Below are 16261 nucleotides of genomic sequence, written 5' to 3'. Positions count from 1 at the left end.
TGCCCATTGTAGGTGTCTCCCCTCTTGTCCTCGCAATCGTCGTTAACTAAGAAACTATCTTCAAGGCCAAAAGGGTAACAAGGAGGTAGACCGGCTCTTCACATGCAGTGGCTGTAAAGTCGCGCGTTACTGTGTAAGTGCAGAACAGTGGCCGCTTATTCAACACTCATCTGACTCGCCTGAACAGAGCACTGAATGTCAGAAGGCCCACTGGCGTACGCACAGAGTGCGCTGCCGCCTTGACCGCGAGCGCCGGGCTCGGGTGGAGGAAGTCGACTATCAGCTCCTCTCCGACCTTTCGCTAGTCTCCGCCGCTCAGGCGGCCAAACACTCCGCCGCGCTGCCCGAGCAACTCCTGGACGAGCTACGCGTTTTCGGAGACAAGTTCATGCCAGCACTCCTCACCGCTGGGTGTAACTCGTTGATCCGCCCCGCTCATAGTAGTGCGACCGCCCCCGAGACAAGGACTGTGCTCTTCGTTCTCCTGGAGCGTCTTCCCGACGACAGTCTGCCGTCTTACCCGTGGTCACGTTTCCGAGTGACGTTCATCGGCGACATGGAGCTCGAGCACCTCGTCGACTTCTTCGGCGACGAGAGCATCAGGCGGCTCGTCCCGCATCCGCGCAGTCGGATTTCTGAATCTGACGGCATGGAGAGGATAACAATGGTCCTGTCAAGCATCTGTTTTGCGACAACCCCTTCGGCACCGGTTAATTACACGCCCACGGTCACTTTGACGAAGGAGCAGATTTCGAACATCGAAGTCCTGGCGGATTGGAGGAACTGGTTCAAGACTGTCGTCCAACGGACGTGTGGACACCCACCGTCGATGCCGACGAGCCCCGAGACGCTATCAATAGCGTGATCATAGACTGCCAAACCCACAATGTCTATTCGATTATTCCTAGCTTTCGTGTGTCCCCTAATATGATGTTGTCAATCAGCCTAGTCCGTCCGACCCACATCGCACCACTGAGGATGACAGGCCGACCCTCGCGCTCTGAACCCTCTAAATCCCATTGCACCCGTGAAATGTTGTCCGGAAGCACGTCAAAGCTCTCCGTGTCATTCATCTCGACATAGTCCAATCGGACATTGATCTTCTCTTCATTGTCGAATGCGTTGAGCTTCTCTGCCATGTCCATTATGAGGGCACAAGCCTGGCGAACGCAATCCTGCTTGCTTGCCCCATCTTGCCACGCGCTTTTTCCGATTTGCAACGCTGCATGGAGAACTGGTGCAGCCACTTCACGCTCGCGCGGCGTGAGGTAAGCATTGCGGGATGACAACGCGACTGAGGATGCAGGGTCACTATTCGGATATGAGCTACATTATCGTTTATGCGGACACAATGCACGCACCGGACGGTCGGGACAATGTGGAGCTTGTCAGGCGAGGGATGAGACAGCAACATATCTCTTGTCATGCGGCGTAAAAGCAGCGCCTGCTGTATGTCCTTCTGACCGAAATATGTCTGGGTCGGCTAGAAGGCATTCCGTGACGGTCCACAATGGCGCACAGCATGGAAACGTACCTCAACGGCATTGAAAAGTTTCGTCACAACAGTGGCGACACCACGTAAAAATGTGGGCCTGCTTTGTCCTTCCATCTGGTGTCCGTAGCCCTTGACTTCCACGAATGTTCCCTTCTGTAGCGAAACATCTTGCGAGATCCCGGAGGGATACATCTCCGACACCGTCGGGAGAAAGACTGCCGAAGGAGTCCGAGTCAGAGGCTCATTGCTCCCCTGTACCTTGACTTGAAGAGACATGGCCGAGAGTGATTCCAAGTCGCGGGGAAGGGTGCTAGGGTATGTCGCGAGGTCTTCATGAGGCGCAAATTGTGCGGGATTCACAAAAATGGATAAAACAGTGAGATCATTGGCAGCTAATGATCTCTTCACTGAAATCGTCAGGCTCTCAGTAGCCTCCAAGATCAATGTTCGGCCGCACGTACCTAGTGCCAGGTGCCCCTCGTGCAGTGCTCCCATCGTCGCCACGAACCCGACCGTCTGCTTTGCATCAAAGGCCTTTCTCCTCCATTCTCGATACGAGGCAACGGTGGTGAAGATGGGGATCGGACATTCAGGTAGATGTGCAGAAGACATGTTTCGCGTGGAAAGATGTCGCGCCCCTCGTATATCCCCAGATTTGTGATATTCCAGATGCTATACTGCAGGAATGCTGCAGCATCACAGGTCCTACCGTCGAGAAACCGCAATCGGAGGTCTGGGGGTCTGAGAGCGCTCGGTGTACGTCGTACCAGCGCAGAGATTCAGAACAAATGGCGCTGTTTACACGATCACGTGGGCGTGGCGCGTCCGACGCAGTTTTCGACCTTCGTAGACACCGTCATATGTACAGCCTGAGGGCTCGCCACGCATTCAGCTGTACATGATTGAATTTTCATACAGTCAGAGCACGTCGTCTGTTCACATAGTGAACGCTAATGGTGTGGACGGCGCAGGTGCCTCGCGTGGCCTCGTGAAGTCCCATCGCGAGTAAACGCGAAGCCCTGCAATGAGTCACTACCTCAGGGCAGCATGCAATAATTTGGGCAGCACGCCAGGCACAGAAATGGTGATGTACTAAGGCGCGATATCTTCAGTTCTTTCAGCCGTGATAGCCCTCGAACGGCGACAATATAGCTGTGTGTATTGGGCCACACAACGAGGCAAGGACACCGATGGAAGATGTCTGGCGCGTCACCATCGATAGCAAGACACAGTCAGCAGCTGCAGACCGTCGTGACATGTGTGAGCTCTATGCTCATGCGCCGCGACACCACGCCGCGTACCTATGACTGCACTATTCCTTCTTGGAGAACTGCCAACATCATTTAATCTAGACCTTTCCCATTCAGCCCTCCAACGCAGCCACTCTCCTCCTTTCCGCCGTCGCTCCAGACCGCCCAGCCGTCCCGGATCCTAAACCATGTGCTGACTGGGTTCCCCAGTGCGGCTATTCGTGCGCGGCCATAGAGCGACGTTGGCCACACAGCAGGCAGGATCTCGACCACCGTGTAGTACCACATGCCAAAAAGGATGCCTATGGCAGGCCCCAGATGACCTGGCGAGGTGTGTGATACGACAGATAGTACCTGAAAAGAGGTTGAGCAGCTGCGTCAATCATCGCTGTGGTTCGTAGAAATTTCTCTGCTTACCGTGATAGGCCACCGCTATCGCCCACGCCACAAGACCACAAGGACAAGCCCTCGCCAGATTATGTCACGACACGCCAGCCTGTGGGTATGAATTGGTGGCGAATGTCAAGTGGCAGATGAGAAAGGTCGCAAAGTAGCCCATCCATTGACTATGCGATGACGGAAAGCCGAACCCTTCGCCGAGCTCGCCTGAAGTCCATATCGTTAGCCGGAGAAGACTACACCACCACACGCAGAGATGACGGTTCTAGACTGCGAGATATCACGCATATGCTTGTGTGGCTATGCGGTCTGAAACAGTGTTCTACGGAGCCACAGGGTCCAGCACTACTGCGATGATCGGTTCCATGTATGCGACCCTGGTCATTGAAAACACGAGCTGCATCGAACCTGGTGCGGGGGCCGATAAAAACAAGCGAGTACTCACTATTGGACGATCTCCTCGATAATGTTTGATCACCCAATTGAAGGCTTCGCATAGCATTTGACCGATCCACATCTCGATGAATAATAGCTCGCGCGTTTGTACTGAGAGAACGGCATAAGCAGGCTGTTCGAAAACGTCAACGCTGCTTGGGTAGAATGAGAGTGAATCGGCATTTACGTTGATCAGAATAGGGCTCAATGTAGTAAGCAGGGTCAGTGAGATTCGAGATTCACATCTATTCCATACCGCTGCAGCTAGTCAGTCCAGGGAATGGGAAGTAGTTAGATTCACGCACATAGGACGTGGTGAGTCTAGCGGGATCAGATGGTTAATACTGCTTCCGACATTACGAACGACCTGATGATGTTCAGTTTGATTAGGACCGTGAGGCTGAGGACACACGATGATGTTCGTGTGGCACACTGCCACAGCTAGGCCTTCGATGATATTTGAAAGAATACGGGCCGCTAGTCCGTATGTCGGAAGAGCAGTTTCTCAACGAACTGAAGGATGCCAATGAGGCTAGGGCTGCAGCGAAGGGTTTCGGGGATTGTGAGTTCAGCGAGAGGACCCTTGTGCGGAAGGACGAGGAACCTGTTCCGACTTCGAGGCACGTGCCTGCCACGTAGTACTACTTATTGGGTGCTTGGACAGTGGACACCCACAAGTCAGCATCTTCAGTGCACTTCGTTTGCATGCGCGATACCTCCGCCTCGTTTTGCACCCGCACCCCAACGATCAGCGACCAGCAACCTGGCCAATTATGTGACTGAACGTTGCGCAGGCGGGTAGAAGGTTCGTCCTATATATACTTATAGGTAAGTACGCATACTAGGTCATTCGCCATTTCCGGATCTACTTACGGTCAGTCCGCATCCGTACACGTTGATCACTGGCATATTTCAAGTTCAGGTTCCATTGGCCTAATGTGTCCTCGCCTTCTACTCGGCAGATCAATTGCCTACGCGAAACAATTGTATGCGACATGTCTTGCTCAGTGACGCACGACATGGAATGAACATGGAAGAGGTCTACCGCGCTGTCTGCTAGTGGACGCATGACCTTACCTCAACATGTGCATATGCTGATCATGCTTCGAAATTATCCGTCTACGCTCGTCAATCCGCGTCAATCCGCGCGTGTTCCCAACATGTGTGTGCGTCTACGTCTTCTACCCGCATACCCCAGTTTTTTCCCCTGTGAGAGCTTCAGTTCGAAGTCGTATAAGAACTGTGTCAAGGATCCATACCTGACGCGCTTCGCGTCTTCTTCCCGCTTCTGCACATCTGGTCGCGTCACTAGCGTTTTCGAGCACTAAATGGACGAATCGACGAACTATACGGGCACGACTGCTAGCGCGAGGCCTTTGACACTCAGCGCGACATCTTCAGACCGACATGCTGCTCACGGCACTCTACTGATTCAGCATATTCGCGTTTGCCTCCCCGAATGGCTGAGACTGTTCCTACTCGCAGCAATGCTTGACTTGCTGCGTCAAATATCCTCGAAGACTCTGGATTCTGTACATCAAGCCTGTTGGGTGACGGTGTCTTTCGAAGATGAAGATGCCTGCTATAGTGAGTGAGAGGCCTCGACCCTGCTCGCCGTTCTGACCGTCGATTACTTCAAGCTTGGGTCATGTATTGGCTCTCGAACATCCATCCTGGCGTCAGCAGTATTGCTCTTGTCTCACTCTAGCTGACCACTCAGTTCAGATGAGGCGCGCTCTGTGCAAGCGACTACACGGACATACGGTGTCCCTTCCCATGGAGCTACCATCCCCCAGCAAGTGGAGAGGAACAGTACTGCCCATACCTTGACCTAATGCCTGGTACCAAAATCAAGCATACCATGTGGTACAAGGGATATTGGACGGTCGTGCAGCGCGAACGCGTCCACGGAGAATATGACATTTGGAGAGAATCTCTGCATATCAGGTGACAACTGCCAGTGATGACAGCTTCGTGGCCCCTTGCTGACGCTTGGGTTTCATAGTTCTTCACCCGTAACAATTCATCATTGATGAACTTCTGGTGGAAGCCAAAAATGCTACGTGAAGGCACAAACAATTTGTTTCTGCTTATGTTCAAGACACGTAGGTTCATGTCCGCGCCTTCGTGAAATCCGCTGACTTGCTTCAGTAGGGCTTACAGCGGGAGAGCTTGGAGACAAGTATCTGCGCGCCCAAAACGTCCCCTAAATCAATCATACTGGACGTGGGATCAAGGAAAGATTAATGCATGACGCATGCGAGTTCCTCGCCAGTGCTAATGGTATGCAAAACGAGGTAAGTTTCATTGAGCACACATGCCGGGCCTTCTCTTCAATCTCCGCTTTTAGGCATTCCGTTTCGGAGAGGGTATCTCCTTGTGCGTACATATCCAAGTTCTACTTCGCCGCTCTGGAGATAGCTCATGAACCATGGCCGTGGCTCAGTACGGCGCTCCTGGGTCGGGCAAGACGTCTGTCATTCAAAGCATGGCAGGCGAACTAGGCCTTGATATCTACATCCTGACCCTCAATCGTGCCGGGCTGGATGATGATACGCTCAGTCAGCTTGTAGCTGAACTACCCAACGGTGCATAGCACTGATAGAGGATATCGACGCTGCGTTCCACAGAGGTGTCTCTCGCAGGCCCTCGGAGGAAGAGGGGTTCGGAGATAACGGCGGTGGCTCGCTGGCCCAGGGAACACGAGATAAGAAGGGCGCGGCTGAATGTCGCGTGTCACTCAGTGGTCTACTGAATGCCCTAGATGGTATTGCTGCACAGGAAGGCCGGATACTCTTTGCGACCACGAATCACCACGCTGCTCTGGATCCGGCGCTATGCCGCCCTGGGCGCATGGATCTCCGCATCGAGTTCAAGCTAGCTAGCCAAGACCAGGCGAGGCGGCTATTCTACCACTTTATCCGAGTCAGACGACGACGATCGCGAGCCACCGTACAACATCGATACCGATCCAGCACTAGCGCTAAAGGCGATACACTCCCCAGTCCTCCGCCTTCTCCTATCATGGCAGAGGGTTCATCGACAAGCGAGAACCATTGCAGCCTTCCTAGGCAGGACGAGCAGGACACACAGTGTGAGTTGCGGCAACTGGCCGTGCGATTTGCGGCGGCAGTGCCGAACGAACGACTTTCGATGGCAAGCCTGCAGGGGTATTTGATGCTGTACAAGGATCAGCCGCATGACGCCGTCTCGAACGCAGCTTCCTGGGTTCATCAGAGGGCACGGTGGTTGAAACCGCGAATAACGGGGCATCAAGGGATGAACTAAGAAGGTGAGGAACGTGCTGTTGGAAGCTGCAGTCGTAAACTGACGATAGGAGGTTGTAGGCTGTGAGTTCATGCTACCGTTGGTTTTCCCACTAGCCAACACGGCATTTGTACCCTACCGGTTGTCACCTTCCAAATGGCAAATGCTGCACGCTTACGGGATGTCGTATCGTTGTCGTCAGAGCTTGCTAGTGAGACGAAGTATCACCAATGCAAGAATTGTAGGGGTCGATGATGGCTTCTTAAGATCTCAAGCTGACAATTGGGTTTCGCTCAGTGACCCCGTTGGGCGGCGGACACGTCTAACGCCCCAGATAACCCGGGCGTCGATGCTAAACACCGATATCGCCGAGTTACACGTACGCGGTATCGTGAAAGCTGTCCTCCCGTCTTCTCGTCGCTCAATTGATGACAGCATTTGTAGCCGTAGGCAGTGCACTGTGAATACAATCAGCTACTGTCGCTTCAAGATGACGATGTCGCGTTCAAGACCGGCGTAGGTTATACCCTCATCCCACCACTTGATGAAGGTGTGCACTATATAGGCGAGGACGGAAAACTGGTCCAGTCAGTGACGCAGAACGTGATCGAGGGTCGTGTCGTGCTAGGCGGGCTGCTCGACGCACTCGATGGCATTGGTGCACAGGACGAGCGGACTCTCTTGGCGCGACGGCAAAAAAATATACAGCACTCGACCCTGTCCTGGTTCGCTCAGGTCATATGGATTTCCATATCGACTTCATATTCGCGAGCGAGGAATAAGCTATGGGGGGTTTCGAGGCGTTCTGCAGCCCTCCGGATGCCATGCACGGTGGATTTCGGAAGTTCAGCGGCGATGACCATCTCGCGTCACCCACTGATAAGCGCACCCGGACGACACTTTCAAGTTGTCTCTCATTCCTTGACTAATGCCTCACTATCTCGCACCGAGTCAACTACCCTGGCGTCGCAATCTGCGGCTGCGTCGCCAGTGTGCGAGTTTCCCTTGGCAAGCCTGCAGGGATACTTGATGATACCGCGTGACGCGGTCAAGACCGTAACGACGTGGGCAAAGAATTGGAGAAAGGGGAGCAGCAGGGGTCTCTGACTCCTGAGTACTAAGTATCCGACGTTCCGAAGACATAACGGGTTACTAGCCACCCTCTCCGCTTCAAGTTGGTAATCTCCATCGAGCAGCGCACGTACCCCTTTCGAGTGGTTAGTATCAAATTATCAGCCGAAACGTGTCGCTTCATGAGAAGGATCGACGAATAGATTGGTGGTGAACACAAGTTTGTACTTGCTAATTAGAGCCTGAGCCCGGGGCCACTCTGACAGGAGACTTGGTCAGGTGATCGCGTCGGGGAGTCCGTCTTTGGCGCGCGCCCGGTGCCGCGGCCGCACCACGACGACTGATCCACAAATGTAACCGTCCTGCCCAAGTCCTGCCAGTGCCAGTGCCCGGAGCGTAGGCTGCGCCGCCTGCGCAGCTGCGTCTCAAAGTCCTGGTTACTGGGGCATCACACAGCTTTGACCGTTTGATACCGCATCGCATAGTGACTATCTCGTCTAGTGGAGCATTACGACTCGGAGAGTTCAAGGTTGCATATAACTTATACATTCCTCACACTGGTATGTTAGATCGCGCGTATGGCGCGGACTCCCATACTTATGAGCCTACACTGATCTGACCTTCGTGTGCCCCGGCGCTGTGCAGGAGGAGCTGGCCGCTGATGCTGTTGATGAGCGGGTATGATCCAGATCCCCGGCGGGGCAGTACAGCGCTTAGCGCCAGTAGCACTGGTCTTCATTGCGGTTAGATGGATCGGGTCCAACGCATCTATATAAACCATTGTCAGGTCCTCTAGGTGAGTCTGATACCGCTGACCATGGCTGGCCCACAGACTGTTCTTGGCGCGACGCCGAATATTCCGTTTGTCTCAGAGCCCAACGTTACCTTTGCGAACACGAGTAGTTCGTCGACGCGAGGCCTAGAGGACCATTCCGGTTCTCTATACGCAATGTTCACGATGTTCTCCCTCTCATCAATGCCTGAATGGCTGAACCTTATCATCATGGGTGGCATAATCGAGATCTCCCGTCGCCTCTTCTACAACCTCTGGGACACTACAATCAACGCGTTCTGGGTTACTATTTCCTTCGATGACGAAGACGTGGCATACAGTACGTGTCTATGTGCGTCGCTATTACTCAAGCTAATTGCCTGCTGAACTCAGCATGGATTCAGTATTGGCTTGCGCGCCATCCATCCTGGCGTAGGTTTCGAATGTTCTCTTAACTATGCGAATCCGGCTCAATAACTGCGTTAGGCAACGCGAGATCCGTGGAGGCAACCACGAGTACGTACGGTATCAATCCCGACGAGGTTGCCATCCCGGGCCAAGAAGACGATCGCCTGTCGAGCCGGAAAGTGAGCTACAAGCCCGGTCGGTTAGACAGCCACAGGATGTGGTACAAGGGACATTATGCCCTTGTCAGCCGCTCTCACATTGCAAGCAATTATTATCGAGTCAAGGAGTCCCTTCAAATTAGGTACGTCAATTTTCCACTTTTTTGGGTTTGAGGTCGTTCTCACTTTGAACGATGTGCAGCCTGTTGTCTTGGAATTGCAGGATACTGGATGATCTTGTTCTCGAGGCCAAGCGAGCATACCAGCAAGCCGAAGCGCAACTAGTCTCTGTATACGGCTCTGATGCGTGAGTCTAGTCGCATGATAGATACCTCCGTATTGATTCTGATTGCTTGCAGATCAAAAAATGGCGGCACATCATCTCACGACCAAAACGACCCATGGAATCCATCGTCCTTGATACAGGCGTCAAGGAACTTCTCGCCAACGATACTCGTAACTTCCTCGCTAGCAAGGACTGGTATACCAGAAGAGGTGAGTCTTCGATGCTCACAGGACTGTATTGTCGTGGCTAATACTACCTACCACCAGGTATTCCCTTCCGACGAGGCTACCTATTAGTACGTTGCGGTCTTCACACTTCATTTGAATGCAGATGGTTGACTCAGCGTTTAGCACGGTGCGCCCGGGTCGGGTAAGACGTCGATCATCCATAGCATCGCTGGAGAGTTAGGTTTGGACGTCTACGTCCTCACGCTCTCCCGCGTTGGGCTCGACGATACCGGTCTCAACCAGCTACTCTCCGACCTTCCCGAGCGATGCATTGCCCTCCTTGAAGACGTCGATGTCGCATTCAAGAAAGGGGTAGGTCGCAATCTCGTGTCTGCCGTCGTTCCACCGCCGGAAGAGGACAACTTCAAAGGTGAAGACGGCGAGACGATAGAGCCTGAAGGGAAGCGGGACGTGATGGAGGGTCGCGTCACGCTTAGCGGGCTGCTGAACGCGCTCGACGGTATTGGCGCGCAAGAGGGTCGCATTCTGTTCGCGACGACGAACAACTACGGCGCGCTCGACCATGCACTGGTCCGCCCAGGCCGCATGGATCTGCATATCGAATTCAAGCTTGCGAGCAAGGAACAGGCGAGGGGTCTTTTCGAAGCGTTCTACAGCCCTCCGGGTGCACCAGAAGACAAGCTCAATGAGAAGTATAGTGACGACGAGGACCTCTTATCGACACCGACGACGCCAGACGCACCCGAGAAGCCCGAACAACAACAACTTTCGCAGTCCCTGCGTAGCGCTACGTTGCCTCGTGCCAAGTCAAGAACATTAGCTGTGCAGTTCGCCGAGGCGATTCCGGAGCGCGAGTTCTCCATGGCAAGTCTACAGGGATACTTGATGATGTACATGGTACGCCCATACGACGCGGCGAGAAACGCGGGAGCGTGGGTGGAGAAGGAGCGCGCGGAGAGGGCGCAAGGCAAACAGGGTCGACAGTGATTTGACATGGACCAAAGTGTATACATACTTAGTCTTCCGTAGGCAGACAACAATCGCGACCTCTGGACCGGGGGAGTACGATACATACTGCAGCCTCTTACGGGCGAAAGGCTGCGGCAATGGCAGCGGCGCGTGTCTGCGCAATTTGCGGCGGTACAACTCGATCATCTTTTGATGTGTTGACTGCAGCCTGTAACATACTGCCAGTGACGGCACTTCTGGACATGGTACTGTCTTCACCGAAACTTGTGGTCATCTGCACTCTGCAGCTTGGCCTCAACTTGGTCTTGCGTAGCAAGCGCTAACAAAATAGCGTAAGTACTTCCGAATTCGGCCGTGTTTCGGCCTCGCCCGATTCCCACCAGCGCGATTCGGTTTGCTTTCGTCTGAGTCAAACTGGACTTTGGAGCAGCAGCTCAAGCGCTTATTCTTGTACTCTTGAGCTTGCAGTCACGGCAAAGTCACGGCCGCGACGCACACATCCGCAACATTATCCCCTCCTTCTCATGAACGCTACACCGCAGGAACGCCGCAGAACAGTAGTTTCTTCTGGCATATACGAAGGCGACACGGGCAAGAAGCTTGACCGTTCACCCTACCCATACGCTCAGCAGGCATGTCAGTTCGGATTTGAATCTGCTATGTCCCGAAGCTTCGCATCTGACCTACTCACAGGTCGACGTGATCTTCTCGTCGGAAGCAATCCTCGAGAATGGATTGACTGCGTTGACTAGCACATACTGGAGCTGTAGTTCAACGCTTGCCAGGTTTGTCGACTATGCCAAATCGTTCGTCAACAAATTCGAAATGCAAAGGTGCACTGATCCATTTATACTTGGTCGGAAAGTGCACTCAAACTTGTTCAGCGACATAGTGGCTGTCAGTGTGCTTGACGCGACAACAGAAATCGTGTTCAGCCTTGATTCGCGAGGCCTGCTGACCTTTGTTGTCGACAAGCCAACCTACGAACGCCTTGGCATAGTAGGAACACCAATGCGTTGGAGCGGCTGCAAGGATATGTACCGTCAGCCGTTCTATCCGACTCATTGTGAATCATACTGATTTGGCATACAAATTATTTTCTTTACAATGACAGTTATACAATGCGCGCTGACCGAAGGCGTCCCCGATGATCCTGCCACACGGAAGGTGCACCGATACGGGTCAAAACAACAGACTGCGCTAGCGGCATTGGATGAGTACCACGGGCCTTGGCGTATCTTGTACCATCTACGAAGCACTGGTTTGTATTCATCTGGAACCAAACACCCCACGTCTGACATGCGCTTGGCACCTCTCTGAAGGAGCTACCGCGCAACCTCTCGATGGCTCAGTAGAGCATGTCGTCAAGCCGACAGTGTCTCGAACAGCTCATGTATATGTTCCAGAACCCGCTCTCAGTCCATGCCCGAACTCCGAAGACGAGATAGAGGATTGGAATGACGACATGTCAGCTCTGTTCGAGTGGGTTGCTATGGCATGCCTCGGGAGCCAAAGGTCTAATATCAATCCCTTGCATTGATGTCGTCATCATGAACTCACCGCTTGCATAGATTGTCGGCGAATGATAGATGTGACCCGTACATAGCGGTGTATACACCGCCCAGTCCATCTCGACTGCACCACGTCACACATATCAGTTGGCGCGGATTGCTGTCGTCTCAATTCACTCAAGCCATCATCGATCAAGTTCTGTACGCATTTTCTTCGTGTCGTGCTGGCTGGGCTTCCTGCTGATAATCAGCATACTCTCGACAGGAATTTGTCGCTTTCTCAACCGCGTTCGCTGCTGTGACGATTCACGGCGTATCAACTGCTCCCGTGACTTATATTTCACCGTCTTCGCCATTGCAGACGCCTATACGACTTCCGCGCCCGGAGTCAGAGGACACATGGTCTTTGCTAGTATCGAGTCATGATGCGAGGAAACATGGTACTTGTAATTGGGTGCTTGCTGACAGCATTGGCAAGTGGGACTCGAGGTGGGGCTGAGAAAAGAGGTATGTTTATTGTTTTTCCGACAGATGATTGCCCTTCATCGAAGTAGCAGGGATATACGGCATCTGGACACTGGAGACCTATCGCGGTTCGCGAGGGTGAAAGTATGCCAGATATGATATGAATGTACACAACCGTCGATCGTAGGCCTCTGAGTAAGTGGAGTGGCGCCAAGTCTGTCATGTCGTACCAGACTCAGAGCTCAAGACCGCCGCCACAGCCTGAGCTTCCTCCACCTCCACCACCGCAGCCCGAGCTTCCTCCTCCACCGCCACAGCCCGAGCTCCCTCCCCCGCCACCACCGCAGCCTCCTCCACCGCAGCCTCCTCCACCACAACCTCCTCCACCGCCGCCCCCTCCACTGGTGCACGCTCCGGCAGCACAATTTCCGGTGCTCTGTGCATGTACATCAAATTTTGTTGTGAGCAAACTCCTTCACCGTGGAGCACGTCAGGACTCACAGCAGCGCATTGGCTTTGATTGACTGAAACGCACGACGCGATAGGCTGCGAGTTGAACGGCACCGGCATCAGGAACGCAGCGTAGTGCGCCTGGCCACGCCTGTACTGCTCCGGGTCCAGCTCGCCGCTCCGCACGAAACGCGCATCGCGCTGGCGCCGGGAGCGCATTTTCCGCTCGCGTCTCTTCCTCTGGCGCTCGAGCGCCGCCGCCGTCTTCTTGTTGAGCGCGGCGTTCAGGTGGACCTGGACGGCGTTGTGCTCGCTTGCGTGCGTGGCGACGGGACGTCGGGTGTGTCGGAGGACGCAGGTGACGGCTGCTCCGACCGTGAGCCAGAAGCCGACTGAGCTTCGCGCCGATGGTGTCTCCAGGGAGCGGGCAGCCACAATAGCTGTATGGGACGCCGAATCGTTGCTGCGATGCGGCTGTGAGCTGTCGGTCTGCGAGGTATACTGCATTCAGACGTACCTGCCAGGCCCTGCAGGTGATATCAAATGCGTTTGCGAGACGGTTTCTTCGACTTTATCGTCACTGTGATACGAATCAAGACGCCGTGCTGAGCCTATGGCAATCTCGCACTCACTGGTCTATGTACCGCCCGACATATTTCATACAGTCGTCCGCATACTTGCCTGCCATCAGCTGGTGTGTGTGCCAGATCAGATCAATGTCCAGGGTTGGCACGAAGAACGAGGCTGGCGACGAAGTCATCATGTCGAGGAACCTGACAACGAAGAATTATTGGATACATTAGGATCACACAGTGCGACGAGCAGGACGACATACGCGTGATAGCGTGTGATCGCATGAACGAGAACGACCTCGTCAATCGGCTTGTCGAAATACCCCGGGGAGGTCCATCCGAAGACGTGCATCTTGTCAGTGAAGGACCCTTGTCGAATGACCTACATAACATAGCATCACAGACATTCTGTCATCAACAACGGCTGGACGTACAGCGCCAACGAGGTCTATCGAAAAAGGACTATCATCCGTGTACGCACTCAGGATCCTATTGAGTCTAAGAGCCAGACGCGTGAAGGGTCAGCCAGTAGTAGGCAATTACGACGGGGGACAAACATGCGCGTGAGCAAACCGATTTTGCTCGACCACGACCGCAGCGTTTGGTGGACGTCTTCGATGGAGTAGCCAAAGTCTTCATTGATCTGGCGTACCCATTCTTTTTCTGTAGTAGACTAGAACAACATGGATGAGCAGTAGTCAGAGAAGGGCCTAGCAGCCTAGTGATGTACCCCTTTTGGCCGAACAAAGTACTTGAACTGTACGACCCGGTCCTTGATCTGTTTCGCGTGTTCAGTAGAAGCCATATCTGTCGGGCCGCGCAACGTGCCCCTGGATCAACGTCAATATTTCGTCATCTCCGTCCAACAAGCTGCACGTACGGGAAGTAAGTGTCCAGCTTTGTATCAGGGCTGTTGTGGTCCTTGACCAGATCTCGCGCGAGCTTGTCCAATGCTAGATCCGACTTGTCAATCGGCAGTGAACATTGCGAACACGGGAGTGTGAAGCCTTGCTGGGCATAACCATCACCCTCTGCCGTTAAGAACGCTGTAGCCTACGCTGTCAGCGTCACAACCCCTTTATTATTGGAAGGGTCTCTTACGTGCAGTGTTGCGTTTATGACATCTGGGACAGATGACGTCGTGATGCGAGAGGTGTTTGAGAGCCTCTATCGGGTCAAACAATGTGCCTGTGTTTGCGACCCATGCGCGCTTGCGCTCTTCCGATGGTTGGTACTGGGCGGGGTCACCCATCGCGATCTAGAGTCAGGGATCAATCAAATGGCTTTGAGGCGCACGCATCATTCTAAGCGTACCACTGCAGGCAATAGTCTGTCATCCAAGAGTTGAAGACTATGTAGCCGAGGGATGCGCAGGCAGTCTTCCGCGTACCATCTACGATAGATAAGCTAGAGACATTGCTAATGTACGGGCGCAGACTTACGTGGGGTTCAGCATGTAGGCATGCCATACCATGAGCACGTCGAGGGGTGGCGCTTCCGCTTTGACCCAGGAATCGACGTCTTGATTGGCAGTTACATGTTTCGTCCATCGGCGGAACCTAGCGGGTGTGAGCGACAGCCATAATGGAGGCTTTAGCTGACTCACCTTTCCACTGCCAAACACACGAACCACGCCCACCTGCGTGGTGTCTGTGGGGTGTAATCAAGACACCTCGCGAGCACCGGGAGATCCTCAAGAGGACAGGTCTCCACGCGTTTGCCGAGTGTCTTGAACGCACCCAACAGGCTTAAGTGTGCCTTCACGTACTTGATGCTCACGAGAGGATTGGTGAGACTATTTGGCCCGATCGGAAAGGCCGGAGGAAAGCTACCGCTGACTCTTCCGGAGGGTCCTACATTACCGGCATGGCGATCGGGCATGATAGCCTTCTGTTGTATTGGAAAGGGAAGACAGAGGGAATCAAGAGCAAGGAATGATAGTGAAGCGAGGTACGGCGTCAGTCTGTGCGTGCTTAAGTAGGACCACATGCTTGCGGAACATGTCAAATCACAGCTTTTGTGCGACAGGTGGGCGTCACGAACTTCAGATTGTGGAGGCCATATAGTCTCCACAATTGTTTGGATGTCGGTATCAGACAGGGGCAGCATGATGCGGTGCACGGCTAAAACGCCATCATTTCCTCGGCAGAAAAGGCTTTGAGAGTGAATACCATTCCTCATGATTCTCCTACGCCGTAGAGGCATCTTGAAAAGACGTCGAGTTCCCGGCGAACAAAAGACTTTGAGTCCTTGCCTAGGCCAAGAATGATGCTCTATATGGTTCTCTATGGTCCACTTTCCCTCACCGCGAAGCTGTGTGAAAGTATTCATTTCGACGCAACCCTTGTCCGTGGAGGCAATGATGGTTTCTTCATGTGGTGAGAGAGGGCTACCGCCTAAGTCACCGGGTGTAGCAACACAGTATGAAGGTCGGATAGAGGTAGCGATTGAAAGGGACGCCAGCGAAGCGCTCAAGCTCCTTGAGGGCGATATCACTTGTACACGTGACCGTGATCTGCACTCGATTCTCAGTTTCTAATTTCTCGAACTAAGTCGAACAGTACC

The 16261-nt window shown here is 53.6% G+C and overlaps 6 protein-coding genes across 6 annotated transcripts; 3 read left to right on the top strand and 3 right to left on the bottom strand.

Moving 5' to 3' along the window:
* Window positions 1–557: 557 nt before the first annotated feature.
* On the bottom strand, window positions 558–2241 carry B0H18DRAFT_994563 (Pantoate-beta-alanine ligase). The gene is made up of 5 exons (XM_048045265.1): window positions 1957–2241; window positions 1535–1902; window positions 1362–1483; window positions 825–1311; window positions 558–766 (listed from the first exon to the last, which is right to left on the bottom strand). Exons 1-4 carry the CDS (start codon window positions 2105–2107, stop codon window positions 891–893), a joined length of 1062 nt encoding a protein of 353 aa, XP_047896017.1. The 5' UTR covers window positions 2108–2241; the 3' UTR covers window positions 558–766; window positions 825–890.
* Window positions 2242–2796: 555 nt separating this feature from the next.
* Window positions 2797–4127, bottom strand: B0H18DRAFT_994557 (uncharacterized protein; the record flags this gene model as incomplete). Its single annotated transcript, XM_048045264.1, has 7 exons — window positions 3969–4127; window positions 3925–3936; window positions 3598–3712; window positions 3234–3351; window positions 3163–3212; window positions 2908–3047; window positions 2797–2878 (listed from the first exon to the last, which is right to left on the bottom strand). Coding segments are annotated over exons 2-7 (517 nt in total), but the record flags the coding sequence as incomplete, so codon positions are not given.
* A 1376-nt stretch (window positions 4128–5503) lies between these two features.
* B0H18DRAFT_994550 (P-loop containing nucleoside triphosphate hydrolase protein) lies at window positions 5504–7300 on the top strand. The gene is made up of 8 exons (XM_048045263.1): window positions 5504–5526; window positions 5584–5684; window positions 5734–5862; window positions 5930–5958; window positions 6026–6140; window positions 6176–6824; window positions 6963–7101; window positions 7144–7300. The coding sequence occupies exons 3-7, from the start codon at window positions 5826–5828 to the stop codon at window positions 7099–7101; spliced, it is 969 nt and encodes a 322-aa protein (XP_047896015.1). The 5' UTR covers window positions 5504–5526; window positions 5584–5684; window positions 5734–5825; the 3' UTR covers window positions 7144–7300.
* Window positions 7301–8667: 1367 nt separating this feature from the next.
* Window positions 8668–10961, top strand: B0H18DRAFT_994546 (P-loop containing nucleoside triphosphate hydrolase protein). The gene is made up of 7 exons (XM_048045262.1): window positions 8668–9029; window positions 9083–9121; window positions 9176–9398; window positions 9458–9545; window positions 9615–9750; window positions 9808–9836; window positions 9892–10961. Exons 1-7 carry the CDS (start codon window positions 8735–8737, stop codon window positions 10714–10716), a joined length of 1635 nt encoding a protein of 544 aa, XP_047896014.1. The 5' UTR covers window positions 8668–8734; the 3' UTR covers window positions 10717–10961.
* Window positions 10962–11322: 361 nt separating this feature from the next.
* B0H18DRAFT_873305 (ribonuclease P 40kDa subunit-domain-containing protein) lies at window positions 11323–12708 on the top strand (the record flags this gene model as incomplete). Its single annotated transcript, XM_048040280.1, has 6 exons — window positions 11323–11531; window positions 11583–11740; window positions 11837–11959; window positions 12024–12213; window positions 12270–12427; window positions 12461–12708. Coding segments are annotated over 6 exons (1086 nt in total), but the record flags the coding sequence as incomplete, so codon positions are not given.
* Window positions 12702–15663, bottom strand: B0H18DRAFT_905631 (uncharacterized protein). Its single transcript, XM_048041497.1, has 12 exons — window positions 15303–15663; window positions 15139–15255; window positions 15011–15089; window positions 14798–14954; window positions 14577–14742; window positions 14427–14526; window positions 14254–14369; window positions 14131–14194; window positions 13960–14078; window positions 13757–13897; window positions 13642–13704; window positions 12702–13587 (listed from the first exon to the last, which is right to left on the bottom strand). The coding sequence occupies exons 1-12, from the start codon at window positions 15575–15577 to the stop codon at window positions 12894–12896; spliced, it is 2091 nt and encodes a 696-aa protein (XP_047896012.1). The 5' UTR covers window positions 15578–15663; the 3' UTR covers window positions 12702–12893.
* Window positions 15664–16261: the final 598 nt, after the last annotated feature.

This window comes from Fomitopsis serialis (genome assembly GCF_022376445.1).
Source record: "Fomitopsis serialis strain Sig1Antser10 chromosome Unknown B0H18scaffold_17, whole genome shotgun sequence".
Lineage (NCBI taxonomy): Eukaryota > Fungi > Basidiomycota > Agaricomycetes > Polyporales > Fomitopsidaceae > Fomitopsis > Fomitopsis serialis.
The sequence above is the reverse complement of the archived record's forward strand: the minus strand, read 5'-3'. Positions and strand labels throughout refer to the sequence as shown.

Excerpts from the sequence above, each read along its gene's own strand:
- B0H18DRAFT_994563 (XM_048045265.1), bottom strand. The coding sequence starts at position 2,107 with ATGTCTTCTGCACATCTACCTGAATGTCCGATCCCCATCTTCACCACC. Across the intron at positions 1,903-1,956 it reads CGAGGGGCACCTGGCACTAG|TGAAGAGATCATTAGCTGCC; the intron begins GTACGTGCGGCC and ends TGACGATTTCAG. Across the intron at positions 1,312-1,361 it reads CACATTGTCCCGACCGTCCG|TGACCCTGCATCCTCAGTCG; the intron begins GTGCGTGCATTG and ends ATATCCGAATAG.
- B0H18DRAFT_905631 (XM_048041497.1), bottom strand. The coding sequence starts at position 15,577 with ATGCCCGATCGCCATGCCGGTAATGTAGGACCCTCCGGAAGAGTCAGC. Across the intron at positions 15,090-15,138 it reads GCCTACATGCTGAACCCCAC|ATGGTACGCGGAAGACTGCC; the intron begins GTAAGTCTGCGC and ends TATCTATCGTAG. Across the intron at positions 14,195-14,253 it reads ATCGGTTTGCTCACGCGCAT|ACTCAATAGGATCCTGAGTG; the intron begins GTTTGTCCCCCG and ends TCTGGCTCTTAG.
- B0H18DRAFT_994550 (XM_048045263.1), top strand. The coding sequence starts at position 5,826 with ATGCATGACGCATGCGAGTTCCTCGCCAGTGCTAATG. Across the intron at positions 5,863-5,929 it reads GTTCCTCGCCAGTGCTAATG|GCATTCCGTTTCGGAGAGGG; the intron begins GTATGCAAAACG and ends CTCCGCTTTTAG. Across the intron at positions 6,825-6,962 it reads TGGGTTCATCAGAGGGCACG|CCAACACGGCATTTGTACCC; the intron begins GTGGTTGAAACC and ends TTTTCCCACTAG.
- B0H18DRAFT_994546 (XM_048045262.1), top strand. The coding sequence starts at position 8,735 with ATGGCTGGCCCACAGACTGTTCTTGGCGCGACGCCGAATATTCCGTTT. Across the intron at positions 9,030-9,082 it reads TGACGAAGACGTGGCATACA|CATGGATTCAGTATTGGCTT; the intron begins GTACGTGTCTAT and ends TGCTGAACTCAG. Across the intron at positions 9,837-9,891 it reads TCCGACGAGGCTACCTATTA|CACGGTGCGCCCGGGTCGGG; the intron begins GTACGTTGCGGT and ends CTCAGCGTTTAG.